The sequence below is a fragment of the Beta vulgaris genome, chromosome 9 (genome assembly GCF_026745355.1).
Source record: "Beta vulgaris subsp. vulgaris cultivar EL10 chromosome 9, EL10.2, whole genome shotgun sequence".
NCBI classification, from domain to species: Eukaryota; Viridiplantae; Streptophyta; class Magnoliopsida; order Caryophyllales; family Amaranthaceae; genus Beta; species Beta vulgaris.
In genome coordinates, this window is record NC_079210.1 from 20,058,742 (window position 1) to 20,074,102 (window position 15,361).

General features: G+C 34.6%; 1 protein-coding gene across 2 annotated transcripts; it reads left to right on the plus strand.

Moving 5' to 3' along the window:
* Window positions 1–911: 911 nt before the first annotated feature.
* Window positions 912–14,463, plus strand: LOC104903340 (uncharacterized). 2 transcript variants are annotated; one of them, XM_048636061.2, is made up of 9 exons: window positions 912–1,307; window positions 2,575–2,622; window positions 2,773–2,832; window positions 3,379–3,465; window positions 3,764–3,868; window positions 10,229–10,342; window positions 10,472–10,572; window positions 11,705–11,816; window positions 13,969–14,463. In XM_048636061.2, exons 1-9 carry the CDS (start codon window positions 1,065–1,067, stop codon window positions 14,101–14,103), a joined length of 1,005 nt encoding a protein of 334 aa, XP_048492018.1. In that variant the 5' UTR covers window positions 912–1,064; the 3' UTR covers window positions 14,104–14,463. The 2 variants fall into 2 exon arrangements, with proteins under 2 accessions (XP_048492018.1, XP_010689669.1); XM_010691367.4 differs by having other exon boundaries at window positions 914–1,307; window positions 3,382–3,465.
* Window positions 14,464–15,361: the final 898 nt, after the last annotated feature.

Here is a 15,361-nt window from a genome sequence, read left to right on the forward strand (position 1 = left end):
TTTGTAACTTTTTCATCACTGTCATAAATGAATCAAATTTCATACACATCTTGTTTTCTGATTTTATATGAAAATGAATCAAATTAAGTCTAATTATATAAAAGCCCTTTTCAACTAATTGCTATTATCTCCATTTTTTCATCTACATAACAATCGACTAATGTGAAATAACTTTGAAGATTAAAAAAGAATTATGTACCTATTTGAAAGTTCGCAAATCGCCGATGGACGAATGTGTGATATCACTATCAAAATCTTAAGTCTTTCTCAAATTTGTGTTTATAGGTAATTTTTGTGAGTATGTAATTGTAAATGATTATTAAGAACAATGATTTGTAAGTGAATTTTGTGAATGTTTTTGTATGTATTGATGCATAGTATATTAGTTTTAGTTTGTAAGTTAATTTTTAGTTTTTGTAAAGTTTCCTGATCATTTGGGTGGTTTGTGTGATTTTTACAACGTGATTTTCTCAATTCTATGAGTGATTTGTAAAGTTTCCTCAGATAAGTGATTTCTGAGTGATGGTTGAAAATTAATTTTCGGTGGCTTTGTTTGACCCCATTTTGGTATTGAGATTCCTTTTGTAATTTAGAAAGGGAAGGGGGCAAAATAGTCAGTTCAAAAGAGGACACTGTTGCTCCCCCTTCCCTTATGTAATAGAGATCAGTTATTAACTTGTTGTAGGAGGTAACAAGTTGATGTGGTTTAGGTGGGTGAGGAGTTTGGGAAGGAGGGCGAAAGAAGAAAGATCATTTTGTAATTATTTTGACTTGTTACAAGTCAACTTGACCTACTATTGCGAGAGAACGGGCAAAAATTTGAATTATTGTAGTTAAAAAATCCAAAATGTAATTGGGATGATTTTTTTTGGTGAGAAAAAATTGTAGAATGTTATTTCTTTAGAGAGAAAGTTAGAAAAGGAGAGATGATCTTATTTTCAAATCACGAAAGAGGCTGCTTTAAAAAAATAAGAAATCTCCTCCCTCTTTCTGTATCGTGAAATCTGAATCCCGCCCACAGGCACCCCAATACCCCGTCTTTCTTTCTTATTGGCCACCGGAGAATGGACTCAGACTCTCCGGCCGGCAGCTCACTGGACGATTTCGTGACCGTTGAAACTCCGGCGAATGAGGGTTCTCCGACTCACCTGAATTCTGTCCCTTGTGATTTTTCTGCCGAAGTTGGTGCACTGGACAACAATTCTCTTCCTGAAGAGCTTTCAAGAAATGTTGTGTTTCTATCGTGCGACAATTCCGAGGGCGATACTTGTCACGTTTATTTGGTGGGAACCGCTCATGTGTCTCAGGTACTACAACTGTGTCATTTCACTATTTACCAATAATATCATTATTTAGGTCTGAAATAAGTTTTAAACTATGGAAGATTAAAGCATGTTTTCTTGCCATAATCTCATCTTGAAATTTATTTGGATATGATATTTATAGAAAGTTATGTCAATCCCTGAGCTAAAGATACTCATGTGCTGGACATGATATTTATACAAACTTCTAATCTTTAATCTTTCAAGATATGTGAAAGTTAGTTCAAGACTCTTGAGTGCTGGTAGGTTGTGACACACTTCATTTCCTATCCGTACCATCTTGAGGGATTCAAGAATAGTAGTACTCCCTCCGTCCCAAAATATAGTTCCATTTCCTTTTTTTCACGGTAATTTATGCAAGTTGGGATAGTAAAATTTTTATGTTTATTTAAATAAAAGTTGTATGGGAAAAGATAGATTTTAGGAGAGAGAATGGAGATAATTGGTGAAAGAGCATTAATTGTAACATTTTGGTTGAATAAACTAAGGAAAAAACAAAATTCAAGAAGCAAATAAATGATGGGACACGGTTTTTCTAGACAAATTACGGAAAAATGTGGAACTAAATATGGAAATGGGAACTATATTTTGGGACACCCAAAATGGAAATGGGAACTATATTTTGGGACGGAGGGAGTATCTAGAAATATGATTGTATAGCTTCGGATGAGAGAACATCGAGCACATCATTTAAACTAACCTGTCTATACTTGGAGGCCAAACAATTAAGAGTCGCAATGTGCACCGTATTATAGCCATAGAAGGAAGTGAGGAACCACTTCCGCCCAGAATTTGCAATTTTTCACAAACTCATGCTGTTTTTTTTTTTTTTTGATAATTGCCTCAAGCTCAATTCTACTTTTGTGGGAGTTTTATTTGTACACTCAACATAATTGAGTCAATCTTCGGTCTTTAATGCTACTCCCACTCAACATCTTTAGTATTACTGTATATGCATTCTTTTAACTTGGTATTTTTTGTGCTATTAGGCTTTTGTGAGTTGTGACGGTGCAAATTGTACTGAACAGTTGTATATGGAGACTACCTGAAATTTCTTCACTGGAAGTTGTTTCCTCACATTAGCTTGTGTAAATATTACTGTTTGCCGGTCCACAAGACCGAATGGAGTGGAGTAGCCACTTTCCAACAATGATTTTCACTTTGATACGAGAAGATTTTTTGATGGAAAAGACAATGTTTTTATTTTGGGATATAGGGCGGATTTAAAGCATCTTTTAATTTATTGTTGCAGGAATCATGCAGAGAAGTTCAAGCTATTATTAGTTGCTTGAAGCCACAGGTGCTTCTCTATACATATCTTGTAACTTGAAACCTGGCACATCTATGTTACTTAGCAAGTTAAGAAGCCTGCTTCAGTTAGTGATATGCTTCTGGCCAATATTGTAAAGGCTTTTTAAGACTTCTTTTTGTTGTGTATGGATGGTTTTAGGTTGTTTTCCTGGAGCTCTGTTCAAGTCGAGTGTCTATACTTACCCTAAAGGATTTAAAGGTTAGCGTCTCAACCTTTTTGCCTTTATGTTGTTGGTACCTTATGTCAAGTTTGGTGCTTGCTGACTGGCAACAGCATGTGGCACAGTGGTTCTGAACCTGAACATAAGTTTTTTAAAGTTCTGCATGTGTCATTCGGTTTTTTAACTATTTTTGCTGATACTGCATTGTATTGGGAGGAGACTTTGGTGCTCGTACTTTACCGTGTGTCAAGGTTTTATGCAGAGTCTCTGACATTGCTCAGTAAATTGTTGCCATTTTCTAAGAGTCTTAGGTTGATAGTCTTCTTAGTTTACTTGCTTTTGTCGCTTGATGACATGCTTACATGATCTCATTGTTTGATGATCTAGGCATTATCCAATCTATTGAACAAAGGTTAATCTAAAAGAAATCTCCACAATTAAACATAACTAAACAATTAATACTAGAATCAAATAATGATAAAAGATTAAAAGGCACTAGGATAGGGGAGCTGACCAATTATTTTAACCATAAACCAATAATCAATCAAGGAGAGTTACTTTGGGGTCTAATTCTCATTTATCAGCAGGTACCAACTATGACTGAAATGATAGATATGTGGAAGAAAAAACATAATATTTTTGGAGTACTGTACAGCTGGTTTCTCGCAAAGGTATGTACTTTCAGAAAGGGCTTTGATTAATAGCATTCCTTGCAGTCTTTGTGTGCTGTTTACCGCAGCAATGAAATAGACTTGACTTTGTGGAAGGCATTATGTGTTTTTTTCTCGTCAAGTAACCTAGAGTTTACTTTGATCTCAAGTTCATTCAATATGAAAAAGGACTACCGAGAAAGATTTCTTGCTCAAGTATTTGCTGTGTTTTTCAGAGGGAAAACATGGAGAAAGGGCTTCTGTTTTAGTATTATATAGAGGTTTCCTCCATATATTGGCTAATACGCTTTGTCTTCAGATTGCTTGTAGACTTGAAGTTCTCCCTGGCTCTGAGTTCCGAGTAGCATTTGAAGAAGCAATGAAGCATGGCAGCAAGGTCATACTAGGTGATCGTCCTGTACAAGTAAGATTAGTGTAGGTTGATTTTGGGCCAGAATGATTATTTGTTTCCAAATGTGGTCTTTATTTAGCTGTCTTTAGTTTCCCTTTTTTTTCTTTCTTTTTTTTGCTGCAAGTTCCATGAGTTCCATTGTAGTGATATGTACGATGACTTAAAATGGTCAAAAGTTTGAGATTTCTGTGTGGTTAAGTATGTAACAGCCTGTACTTCGCAGCTGTTAGCTAATCACACTTAAGGTACACAAATCTAATTATCATTTAATGAACCTCGAATTTCATTCTTTTGTACTGAAAACGTAGTTTTACCAATTGATATGATACGTGTGGATTATGGCCCACAAAAGAAATAAAAGACATTCTTTAAAATAAGCCTTAGGTACATAACTACTCTGACCAAAATCCTAAATATAATATGATCAAATACCACAAGAGCATTCTCAATAAAATATCTAATGATAACTCTAATCCACAATAATCTACAACATAAACATCCTCTTACTCATTTACCATTTCCGAGCTCCCGATACCACACCTGCAAAATCACTAACAATGAACTTTGCCCACACCACGACAGGTTCCAAGAACAAAATCAGCGAAATTGGGTACACACTGTCCAATCAAAAGTTCTTTTTGGTGGCTTAAAAGATATTGTGCAGTTTATCACTTTCCATAAGATTATTCAATTTATTCAAATAGCTCAATATCGAGATAGCAAAACATGCACATTAGAATATAAGATCAGATGGAAATACATACTACTTAACAAAGTCACAAATCTTCACAAGTGGGATATTTACTTAAATGTATGTCAATTCCATAAAACGCTTCCTTGTTATCTATCTCAAACATATATCCTTCCAAAGTCATTTTACCAAATCCAACTACGTAACCAACAATTCAGAATAAATTATTAAGAGCGTATCTCCTAGTATAAAGTCCTTTTGTACATACAATTATCTCAGGAATACCCTGTGCATAAACCATCAAGTCGTTGCAGCAAACCGAAGCTTTTGCGAAAATAACTATTATGAGTTTCCACAAGAATACTTTATAGTTACTCTCCTAAACGGGCTTATGTAATAACCGGGGAAAAGTATATGAATAGAGAGGGACTATGCCATCTGTAAACTCATGCGGACGTCTCCCCAACCGATGTTGTACTGCTTGCAAGATTTACTCCCAAGGACATGACACACATACCAAAAATTTGTTCATCAGTGCTGTTGCAGCATCTTTCCCATCATACACGTATGTAGAGTACATAATTTCATAGTTTCACAAATTTATGTTTCCTTAGTAAACTCAAACTTTATAATTCTCAAAGTTCTTGGTCGTATAATCAAAATCTCAACTTACAAATACAGTTTTATTTACACTTAAGAATTTCTATATAAACTCATGTCGCAAATCTTTTGACTATCGTTGCTTACCCAAATCATAAGTCAAATATCCTTTGAACAAAATTCCTCTATTTGCTCCAAATCTATAGTTTAGATCAAAATCAAGATCGTAAAAATAACGAATAGGTACCCCCTAGGTTAATATATCAGAAATCTCGTTGTAAAATAACTTACATGTTGAAGATTCTAGCTCAAATACTCATAGTTATAGTTACTCAAAACATCATTTTACAAAATATAAAGAAAACCTATAATTTTGGTTCAAAAATGAGTTCATATAACAATGCTACGAACGTATACTCAGAAGTTCTAGTGCCTTTCGGCATTTCAACTCAATGATAATTCTAAACATAACTTGATTCTATAAACCTTTCACAACTCATAATCAAAAGTTCAATTAGTAAACTTTTCGTATAATTTTAGCTTTTATTCAGGGCTTAAAACTGTTAATCGTGAATTGAATAAACCATATAAAGACACAAATAACAATTTCAGGTAATCAACATTTATAATAGATAAAAGCATATCAAGCTCAACAAAGAATCCATAGAATCATACAAAGTACCAATTTCTAGCTCAAAGGTGGAAGGACATGTGTGTACCTTTAGTAATCTCCAAATAGCGCTCGACTCCATAATAATCTTCAGGAGTCCAATATCTTCTTTATCCAAACTATACTCGAATTCCGCAATAATTCACCTCATAAGAATAGCAACAATCGCTTAGATAGCTACTCTTGCGAAATTCAACTAGTGAGACCAACTTGTTTCATTATTAGACATCCTCTTATTAATGATCTCAATTCCACATCCTTTCAATATTTGGATTAGCTTAATCATTTTATTTCATTTATTTGAATTCTAAAATCTTCGCCAATTAATCGTTCTTATATCAATCACGATTCATTTCCAACCACCATTCCTTAAATAGTCGCTAGTTAACTTCGACATCTTGAGCTATATCCGATTCCTTAGCAATAGTACCAATCTGAATTTCCCCCTATAATCCGTAGGAGAAGTAATGTGTAGGTACATTAAACTCACTAACTACTCCATAGCACTTAATTTTACAAATTACCCCCAACTCAACCTCAACTTCTTACTTGGAGCAATTTAGCATAACCACACTTTCAAGGAATTTATCAACTTTGAAGACATACTAACGCATTTCATAAAACTGATTTTGGCTTTAAAATAGAAAAGTTTCAATCTTTAACTTTACCAAATTTCTTATTACAAACTCATTCAATTTTTTTTCCAATCTCATAACAAGATTTAAAACTAAATTCATCACCGAAATCAAACAATAAAACTCATTTGGACTTGATTGAGTATCAAGGAGTCAAAGAATTTTAACAAAAATACCAAATGAAAGTCGATCGTTTTTTTTTTTTCATTCTTGACGAAGTTCATGTCTTACCCGGATGTTCGTCCATAATGGTACGCAACAATAGTATCATCAAACTTGAACAAGAGAAATGAAGACTTATACCCCAACAAAGAAAGAAGTCATAGCCATCAACTATTTGTGACAACACCAACACTTGATGGACGCCGACGCCCTGACAGAGCAGGGGTCCAGCAGCGGCAAAAGCAGAAGACAAACAAAAGAAGGCCAGCAACACCGAGATTGTGACGACACCAACACCGAACAAGGGAATAACATATTGAGGGAGGAAGAAAGAAGCGGTTAGCTGCTTGGCGGAAACTAGCCTCGTTGGCCGGGAATTCCAAGCAGGTGCTGAGCCATGAGAGAAAGAGATATGTGTGGGTTCTTCCAGAATTGAAATGTGGGTATAATAAGGATGTTTTGATATAAATTAACTCATTGATTTTTTTGAGGACTCTAGATGGTTCTTGGATTTTTTTTTCTTTCGTTCAAACAAGGACAAAACTATCCTTTAACTTCAATAGCGTAAAATTAAATTTTCCTCAAAACACTAATACATGTAAATACTAGATCATCATTAATAATACATCCATGTTAGTTTCAAGGTAATCAAACAAATTAAATATCATTAGCATTTAGTAGTAGTTGTTTAAAACACGGGCTATTACAGAGTACTTCCTAAAATTTGTTGAGTGAGAGAGATTAGAATTTTAGTAGCCTAAATTGTTGAATTCTATATTTCTATGACGTTGAATCTTTTGATGCTAGATATAAGTCTTAGTCTAATACATTATCTTCCTAATATATGTTCCATGAGTAGAATAATTGCTTTTGATCGTTTTTCAGTCTCAGTACGTTGACGTCAGTAAAGGGAAAGCCTATTGAATAAAAATAACAAAGCCTTAGTCCCAAAATGACTCGTGGTTAGCTAAAATGAACCATCTTAAGAAAGATTGTTTCCGTGACAAATGAGATAATAAATATAGAGGGATAAGCTAAAGAGAGTAAAGAAATATGAAAAAGTGAAGTAAGGAAAGTCAGACGAGAGAAAATACATGGAACATAAAATCGAATGGGTGTAAAGCGCAAACCGTAATATGAGGCTATAAAAATAAAATTTGAGAAATTTTTATAATAGAGGTTGTGAAGAGATATTCAAAATATGAGGAGATATAAATGATTTGAAGAAAGTTGTATAAAAGAGGCAAAGAGAGAAACAAATGTGAAGAAAAAAAATATTTGAAGTTATGGGAAAACCTTAGAAGGTTAATAAATAAATTTTTAGGGAGAAAATTTTGCAAAGCACAAGGGGTATAGTAAAAGAAATCAAAAAGATAAATATAGAGTTAGCTTGGGTCGTCTAACATAAATTTTTTCCGTTCACTCCGCCGTATACAGTGCCATTTTTTTCTTAATCCCAAAAAGACTCATATGATTGTCAATCACTCTTATCCAAATTCTCGTAGGTCTTCCCCTACCACTGACAATCTCATCATTTTATCCTTTCTTGTATGTTCACGCATCTAATATTACATGCATCTCCGCCACATTCTTCTTATGAACGTGTTCACGGCCAACATTTTATGCCATATAATGGTGCAGCTCTGATTGTTGTGCAGTAGACATATCCCTGTAACTAAGGACTATGTCTTTATCTAAGTCTTAAAAATCCCTTTTTTCCCCTTATTTCAAATGTCTTTAGTTAAGGGAACTTAACAAAATCCAAGATACCTCGATATCTTACTCCTCAACTCCTTGTTCCAAGGCATATTGACACATAATACTGGTTGGTTCAGGCATTCTGATCAGCACTACATCGTCACCCGCCAAATAACTATTGTCACCATGCAAATTGAAATCATTACATTGTTAATAGCACATTATGAATTCTAAATTGTAGCTTAGGGTCTCCTCAAGAATAACAATGTCATTCCCACTCAGTATCCCGTAGACACAAATAGTGAGTGTCGGTACCCTTGTTAACTTAGGAAGTGCCAAAATGAGCACCGATACTTATTATTGAGCCACTTACTATCTGGTCATGACTAATAAGATCTGGGGAAGTAATAAGGTGCCACTTGAGTGGAGAATAAGTACTCTAATCACTTTGTATAAGAACAAAGGTAAATGTAATGAATCAACCAAGGGAGAGGGGCACTTTTGGTATTGCATAATTAGTTAGTTTTAATAGTAACTTGAAGAATAAGTTAGGGATTAGTGGTGAAATATCTCTATAAATAGAATAGGTTAGGGAGAGAGAGAGCATGTTGAATATTATGTAGTGTTTTGGGTGAACTTTTGAGAGTTCAATGGGAGTTCGAAAACTTATAATCACTTTCTTTATTTTATTGTAGTCCAGAAAATTATCAATCAAAATTCCATTTAATACCGTAATCTTCTTCTCTTATCTGCCTTAAAGATGTGAGTTCACTACAATAAAGTCCAAGATTATCAAGCGACAAAACTAATGAGTCATACTACGCCACGTTGGGAGCGAGTAATAGAAGTGTAAAAATCTTGGAGAACTAGTTTGGGTTTATGTCGGGAAGATCGGCTGTGTAGGCGATCCTTCTTATGAAACAACTAATGGAGACATTGCAATAAGGAAGATTTATATATGCATGTCATTGGTCTGGAGAAGGTGTACGATAAGGACATAAGGTACTGTTGGAAATACTTTAGTGGGCAGGGCGCACTAACAAATAAAGGAATTTCACGTATATATATTGACATTATTCAATGTATGAGGGAGTTATCACGAGTTTTTGAACTAGTATTTGGGAGATTGAAGAGTTTCTTATTATGATTGGAGATCATCAAGGTTCTACACTTAGCTTTTTTTGTCTTTCTTGTAGTCGTGGACGAATTAAGGAGGTCAATCCAAGATGAGATACCTTGTTGCATGATGTTTGCATATGATATTGTGTTGATTAATGATACGAAAGAAGCCGTGAAAATTGAGTTAAGACAAACTTAGGAATCTCGTGGGTTTAAATTTGAGCAAATATAAGAAGGAATATTTGGAGTTGAAAGACTAATTATAATGTAATTCCCATATCACCCCTTCCCTATAACCAATACATAACACAATTGAAGAAATCGAAAATGGTCAATGAATGAATGGTGATAATTTACCTTCTTAGGATAAGCATGAAAGTAAATGGTAAATTCTTATAGTGTGCTGCTTTGCTCTCAAAAGAAACAGTATATTTTGACTTCTGAAACTTTGATCAGTATCTTAATAAACCTCTGTGAAGGTTCATGAACATGGTGACTGGCTTCAGATCCTGATAAGCCTATGCTTTTCTTTTCTCTATTGGCTGTGATCTTTCTGAATGCATGCGGATAATGTACCATGTTTGATTTTGAAGTTAAGAAGCTATCTGCTGTTAACTTCTGGCTTCTATTTACTTTTAATGTCAAAGGTCCTCTTGGTTCTCCCATGTGTTTGGATCTTTTCTGATCTGTGTGCATACTTATATTGTTCATATTATTAAATCAGGGATATGTTTCACATTACAAGTGCTCTATAAGCCTGTGGTTGAATGGTTCATGTCTGTTGTATCATGGATTAGGTTACAATACGGAGGACATGGGATAAAATGCCACTTTGGCATAAGATAAAATTAGTGTATGCTTTTCTCTTCCAAGCAGTGTTTCTACCAAGCTCAGAGGAGCTAAATAGAATGGTAAGTTGTTGTGTCCTTGATTAAGTTGGGTTCTCAATATTAGATAGATTTTTTTCTTGTCAAGGTTTTCATTTTTGGTATGGTTTTCCTGTATTTGTTTGAGGTTTGATATGGTGTTTGCATGTCCAGTTAGAGGAAATGGGTGATATTGATATGCTGACTCTCGTGATTCAAGAGCTGAGTAAAGAGCTGCCCACACTGATGGAAACACTTGTGAATGAGCGAGATCTGTTAGTTTTCTCTCACTTCTGTAGCGTAATCCCTTTGTTTAAAAAGTACTCCATTCATCACATAATACTCTTTAGTCTTTACATTTTCCTTTTTCATTACTCTTTACACTTCTATTTTTGGATATGACATACTACTCCCCCCGTCCCAAAATATAGTTCCTGTTTCTATTTTGGGAGTCAAATTTTACAAACTTTGACCTAATATTCTCAAATTAATGTATAGAAAAAAACATGCTCATGTGGGGTCTTGTTAGATTCGTCTCAATGTGTACAACTATAATATCAACTTTTCATATCTTTTTACTAATACGAAGTAGAAAATATCATAGGTCACATGTACGTGTTGGAGACCGTGCAAAAAGAAACATGAACTATATTTTGGGACGGAGGGAGTATCATTTTAACCCTTCTACATTTTAACCATTTGCCCACACTTTCTCTCCTCCAAATAAAATAATGCTACTCCTACTACATACCAACTCTAACAATTGGCCCACACTCTCTCTTTACCAATTAAAATAATGCTACTTTCACTACCTACTAACTCCTATCAACTCTACCTTTTCAATGAAATAACAATTGATAACCCAACTTATCATCTAAAACTACGTGCCCTTACAAGTGTCAAGAGTATTATGGGACGGAGGGAGTAGTGAATTTGATCTTCCAGCTATAACTGATAATTTTCATGCAAGATGTTGCCAGTTTAGGTTTTTATTCTTTGCACATTTACGAATGATACGCCTATTGTGTATTTAACAACACACAGGTTTAATTAAAAGCTTTCTCTCATGTTCTTTGTTGATCTATTTCGGCCCTAGGCATAGTTTGAGGTCCATATGGTATTTTTGGTGTGAGTTTACTGTAAATGAAATTTTCAGTTAGAGGAAGTGTCTGGATTTGTCTTTTGAAAGTTGTCTTAATTGTTCACGTTAGTTCTTTGGAAAAGCTCTGAAAAAGGGGCTAAAAGGATGTTTTGCATGGCTTGTGCACTGCAGTCAATGACTGCAAATTTTTTGGAAGATCTCAGGTGCTTGAAGATAAATAAGAGGGGATAACTCTCTATTGTTATATCATTCCTCTTTTTTACGGTCATGCTGTTGATATGCCACTAAAATTGTGAAATGCCTAGGTATATGTCTTCAACATTATTGAGAGTTGCAAGAGAGCATACTTCAGTGGTTGCCGTTGTTGGGAAGGGTCATCTGCCAGGTATAAAGAAGAACTGGAAGCAGCCTGTTGAGGTTAGTGACTCTGGGATTCCTTATCTACTTGAAATTTATGTTTTCGAGATAATACTGATAATTTCTGTTAGAATAAGAAAAAGAAAAAGATGGTCACTCTGTCTATATATACTTGCTAATTTCAACTATCAACTTTGACCTATTATTTTAGTTTTTCTCCTAAGTAAAAGTACAGTTATGTATGGTCTTGTTCGATTCATCTAGATGTTTAGATTCATAATATCAAATTTTTATAACTTGTACTTGAATAGAATAAGATATATTCATGGTCAAAAAGCGTCTTGAAAACTGTGCAAAAAGAAAATGTACCAATATGTAGCCAACCTTCGCCATAGTAGGTTTACCCCATGGGTTTCAATCCTGGGTCTCCCAAGAGAAATGCAGCCAGACTGGCACTAAGCCCTATTGAGCTATACTTGGAGAAAAGACTCTTACTTTAGGACAAAAAAGATAAAAATAGATAGAAAATAATAGTCTCATCTTGAACACTATATTATTGTCTATTTCATGAAACATGTGTGGTTAGTGACGCTGTTAAATCACGTAATGTGAGTGTCCACTTTGGACATTAGCAAATAGTATTGGTAGCAATTACACGCGTGTTGGTACTCCAATCTTAGTATTGAAAGATGTTACGCATTGAGGCGTGAAGGGTCCCTAGAACCTAGGTGTGAGGCGTAAGGCGATGACGTACACATCTGGTAGGCTAGGCAAGCACATCTCGTCGATGTCTTTCATGCAGGAACCACAATGATTGATTTCTTTTTATCTTATGCGCAATATCTGCTAGGAAAACCCTATTTTTGAATGTCTTTGTTATTGGTTCTATTTCATAATGTGTTTGTGGACATCTATCACAACATGCACAAAGAAATGTTTGCGATGGAGTAAATAGTTCTATGATGGAGTAGAGCTACTTTTTATTACCAATCATGTACATTGGTCTTAACATAGTATTTTGGGCACATTATGTAATACTTCCTCTATTGTTCCTAGTTTCTCCACTTTGATTTCCATGTCTCCCAACCCAGCACACAATTTTAAGCATTAGTGCAAATCATGAAAGAGTGAAATTTTTATATACATCATTACGAATCCAATAAAATATTATATTTTAACATTTGCATCTATATATTCGTGAAGAAATAGGGTCAATGTGAGATTATAAATAGTGCGAAAAAAAGTCAATACAGAGAAACAAATTAATATGAAGGGGGTACCAATCAAATTCTTCCTACATTCATATGTATATTGGTACTACCATAATTGTTTTTTGTATTATGAAAACTTCATATGTTATGTAAAACTGGATTGGTATCATAATGGTGTTTACTAGTAGTTTGAAACCTATTATTGGTACTAAGAAATGCTAATTTGGTGCCATTAATAAGTGTTTGTGTCAAAAAACGGAGCGTCACTGTTATTGGCTAAGGCTTTCTCATATATTAGTTCGGTCTATACTTTATTCTTGGTTTGTTTTCTTCTTGACCTTCAGACTTTCGGATAATTAACTAGAAACTATGGTGCAATGATGGATAACTCTAAGAATTCTGTACCTTCTAACCATCTAATTGTATCCATCGTAAATGACACGATGGTCTTTTAAAGTGCCGCCACAAATTATGTTCCCCCCGAAGTCATCCAAACATACAATCCACTCTAACCATAGGAGATGCACCTCCTCTTATCCAGAATACGAATACAATTATAATCACACGACCTGAGATTTTTCCCTCAAAAAAAAAAAACCCATCTGAGATTGGACTTCTCCTGCACCTCCTTGGAACATGCCAAATGTCTCTCATAAACTTCCTTAAAGCTAGGGTCTTATTTGTGCTATCATCCATGAAAGGAAGATTACTCCTTGCATTGGTTTTCTAAGGTTAGCCTAAGTAGATGATTCGAAGATCAAAGAGGAAAAAAAATAATAAAATCTAAAAAGTGAGTGGTTGATGGGTGTAAGGCCTAACTTGATGTAAAGTAGAGACGAAAAAACTTGCTTAAAAGGCATGTTATTTAAGTATGGGACACCCAATTATATTGGAAATATGTGTTAAATATGGTATATGAAGGAAGTATTGTAAAAACTACCCTTATGTTTTATGTTTCCAATAGTTGAATAAGTGGGTTCTTATTTTTGTTTGAGTTGTAGGTAAATACACTTCTGGAGATTCCAACAAGTCGTCCTATCCTTTCAGCAATGAAGATCCTTACAGCTGTTGGTGTAGCAGTTGCTGGGACAGCTATAGTTTCGGGTATATATTTTGCATCAAAGAAGCAGTCCTAGCTGCAAGTTTCTTGTTTCTGAAGCTTCTTGACTCGGAGATTGTCCATATTGAGGTCAAAGGTAAAACACATGGAAGTTACAAAATGTCAAAATGTTCGCTCGTTGACAGAAGCTGATTTCCCCTTACTGATAATTGATCTTCTGGTGCTCGTGTTTCGAAACTAATTTGTCATTGAGGATGTCTCAAGTGAAAATAGTCATCCGAATATATGATTCACAACGCCTCTATCAACATCGTCCGTGGTTGTAGGAGGGATGAGCTGTAATTTGAGTGAATAATTCCCGATATGTATCCCTGTTTCTATACACTTTCTTTTACCTTTATTCTTTAATGATATGAAACCAATAATTCTTCTTTTAGGTGGCCTTCCAGGGTCTAGTGGTAACGCTATATGAATGCAACTTCTCCTATGGAGAACGCTTGCATAAGGATAGGTTTAGCACTAGCTTTGGCTATACTATGAAGCATGCGCATCTAAGGTTAATTGGATTATACAGATAGGAGGTTCATTCTCCGTAAATATATTCGTTGAGTGCACAATTGCATACTCATATTCAAATTGCATACTCATATTCAAATTGCATATTCGAATTACTAAAAACTTTACTCGAATATTTGATTCTTTAAAAAGAACTTGAACACTAGTGAACTTGATACCCAAATACGACTCTCGAATCACTAATTTAATTACAACTTTACAATCAAACTTACTTTTGAACTACTTTGAGCTTCCAAACAAAGCATACTGCAAACCAATTTTGATAATAAAACTCTCCAAGCTTTCTTATTTCTTTTGAGCTACATAGATCAATGTCCATAGTCACATAATCAACAACAAGAATCAGAATCCACTCAGATTTTTATACATGAAACTAATCTAATTCGCGCTTTCGAATATAATTTGATTCACGAATTTCATTCAATTGCCATTCTTTGAGCATGCCATATGTACTCAGTTTCGTTAACTTTGTTCTTAGAACTTGTCATGGTGGGAGCATAGTTAATTTCTAGTGATGTTGCTGGTAGTTGCAAAATGTATGTGGGATCATAAGTATTTAGTGAATCTTTCATATGAGCATGTTAATTGGTGATCAATTACCCAACAAACTGAAACAAATAAGCTTAATTAACAAGTTAAATCCTAAATGTTAACCCCCTAACTTAGTTTAGGATCTAAGAAATAAATGAAGGTTACATCCTTTTCCCTAGTAAAGAATTACACACAATTCATGACAACAAACAAAATCAAAATCAAAC

Excerpts from the sequence above, each read along its gene's own strand:
- LOC104903340 (XM_048636061.2), top strand. The coding sequence starts at position 1,065 with ATGGACTCAGACTCTCCGGCCGGCAGCTCACTGGACGATTTCGTGACC. Across the intron at positions 2,833-3,378 it reads TTACCCTAAAGGATTTAAAG|CAGGTACCAACTATGACTGA; the intron begins GTTAGCGTCTCA and ends CTCATTTATCAG. Across the intron at positions 3,466-3,763 it reads ACAGCTGGTTTCTCGCAAAG|ATTGCTTGTAGACTTGAAGT; the intron begins GTATGTACTTTC and ends CTTTGTCTTCAG.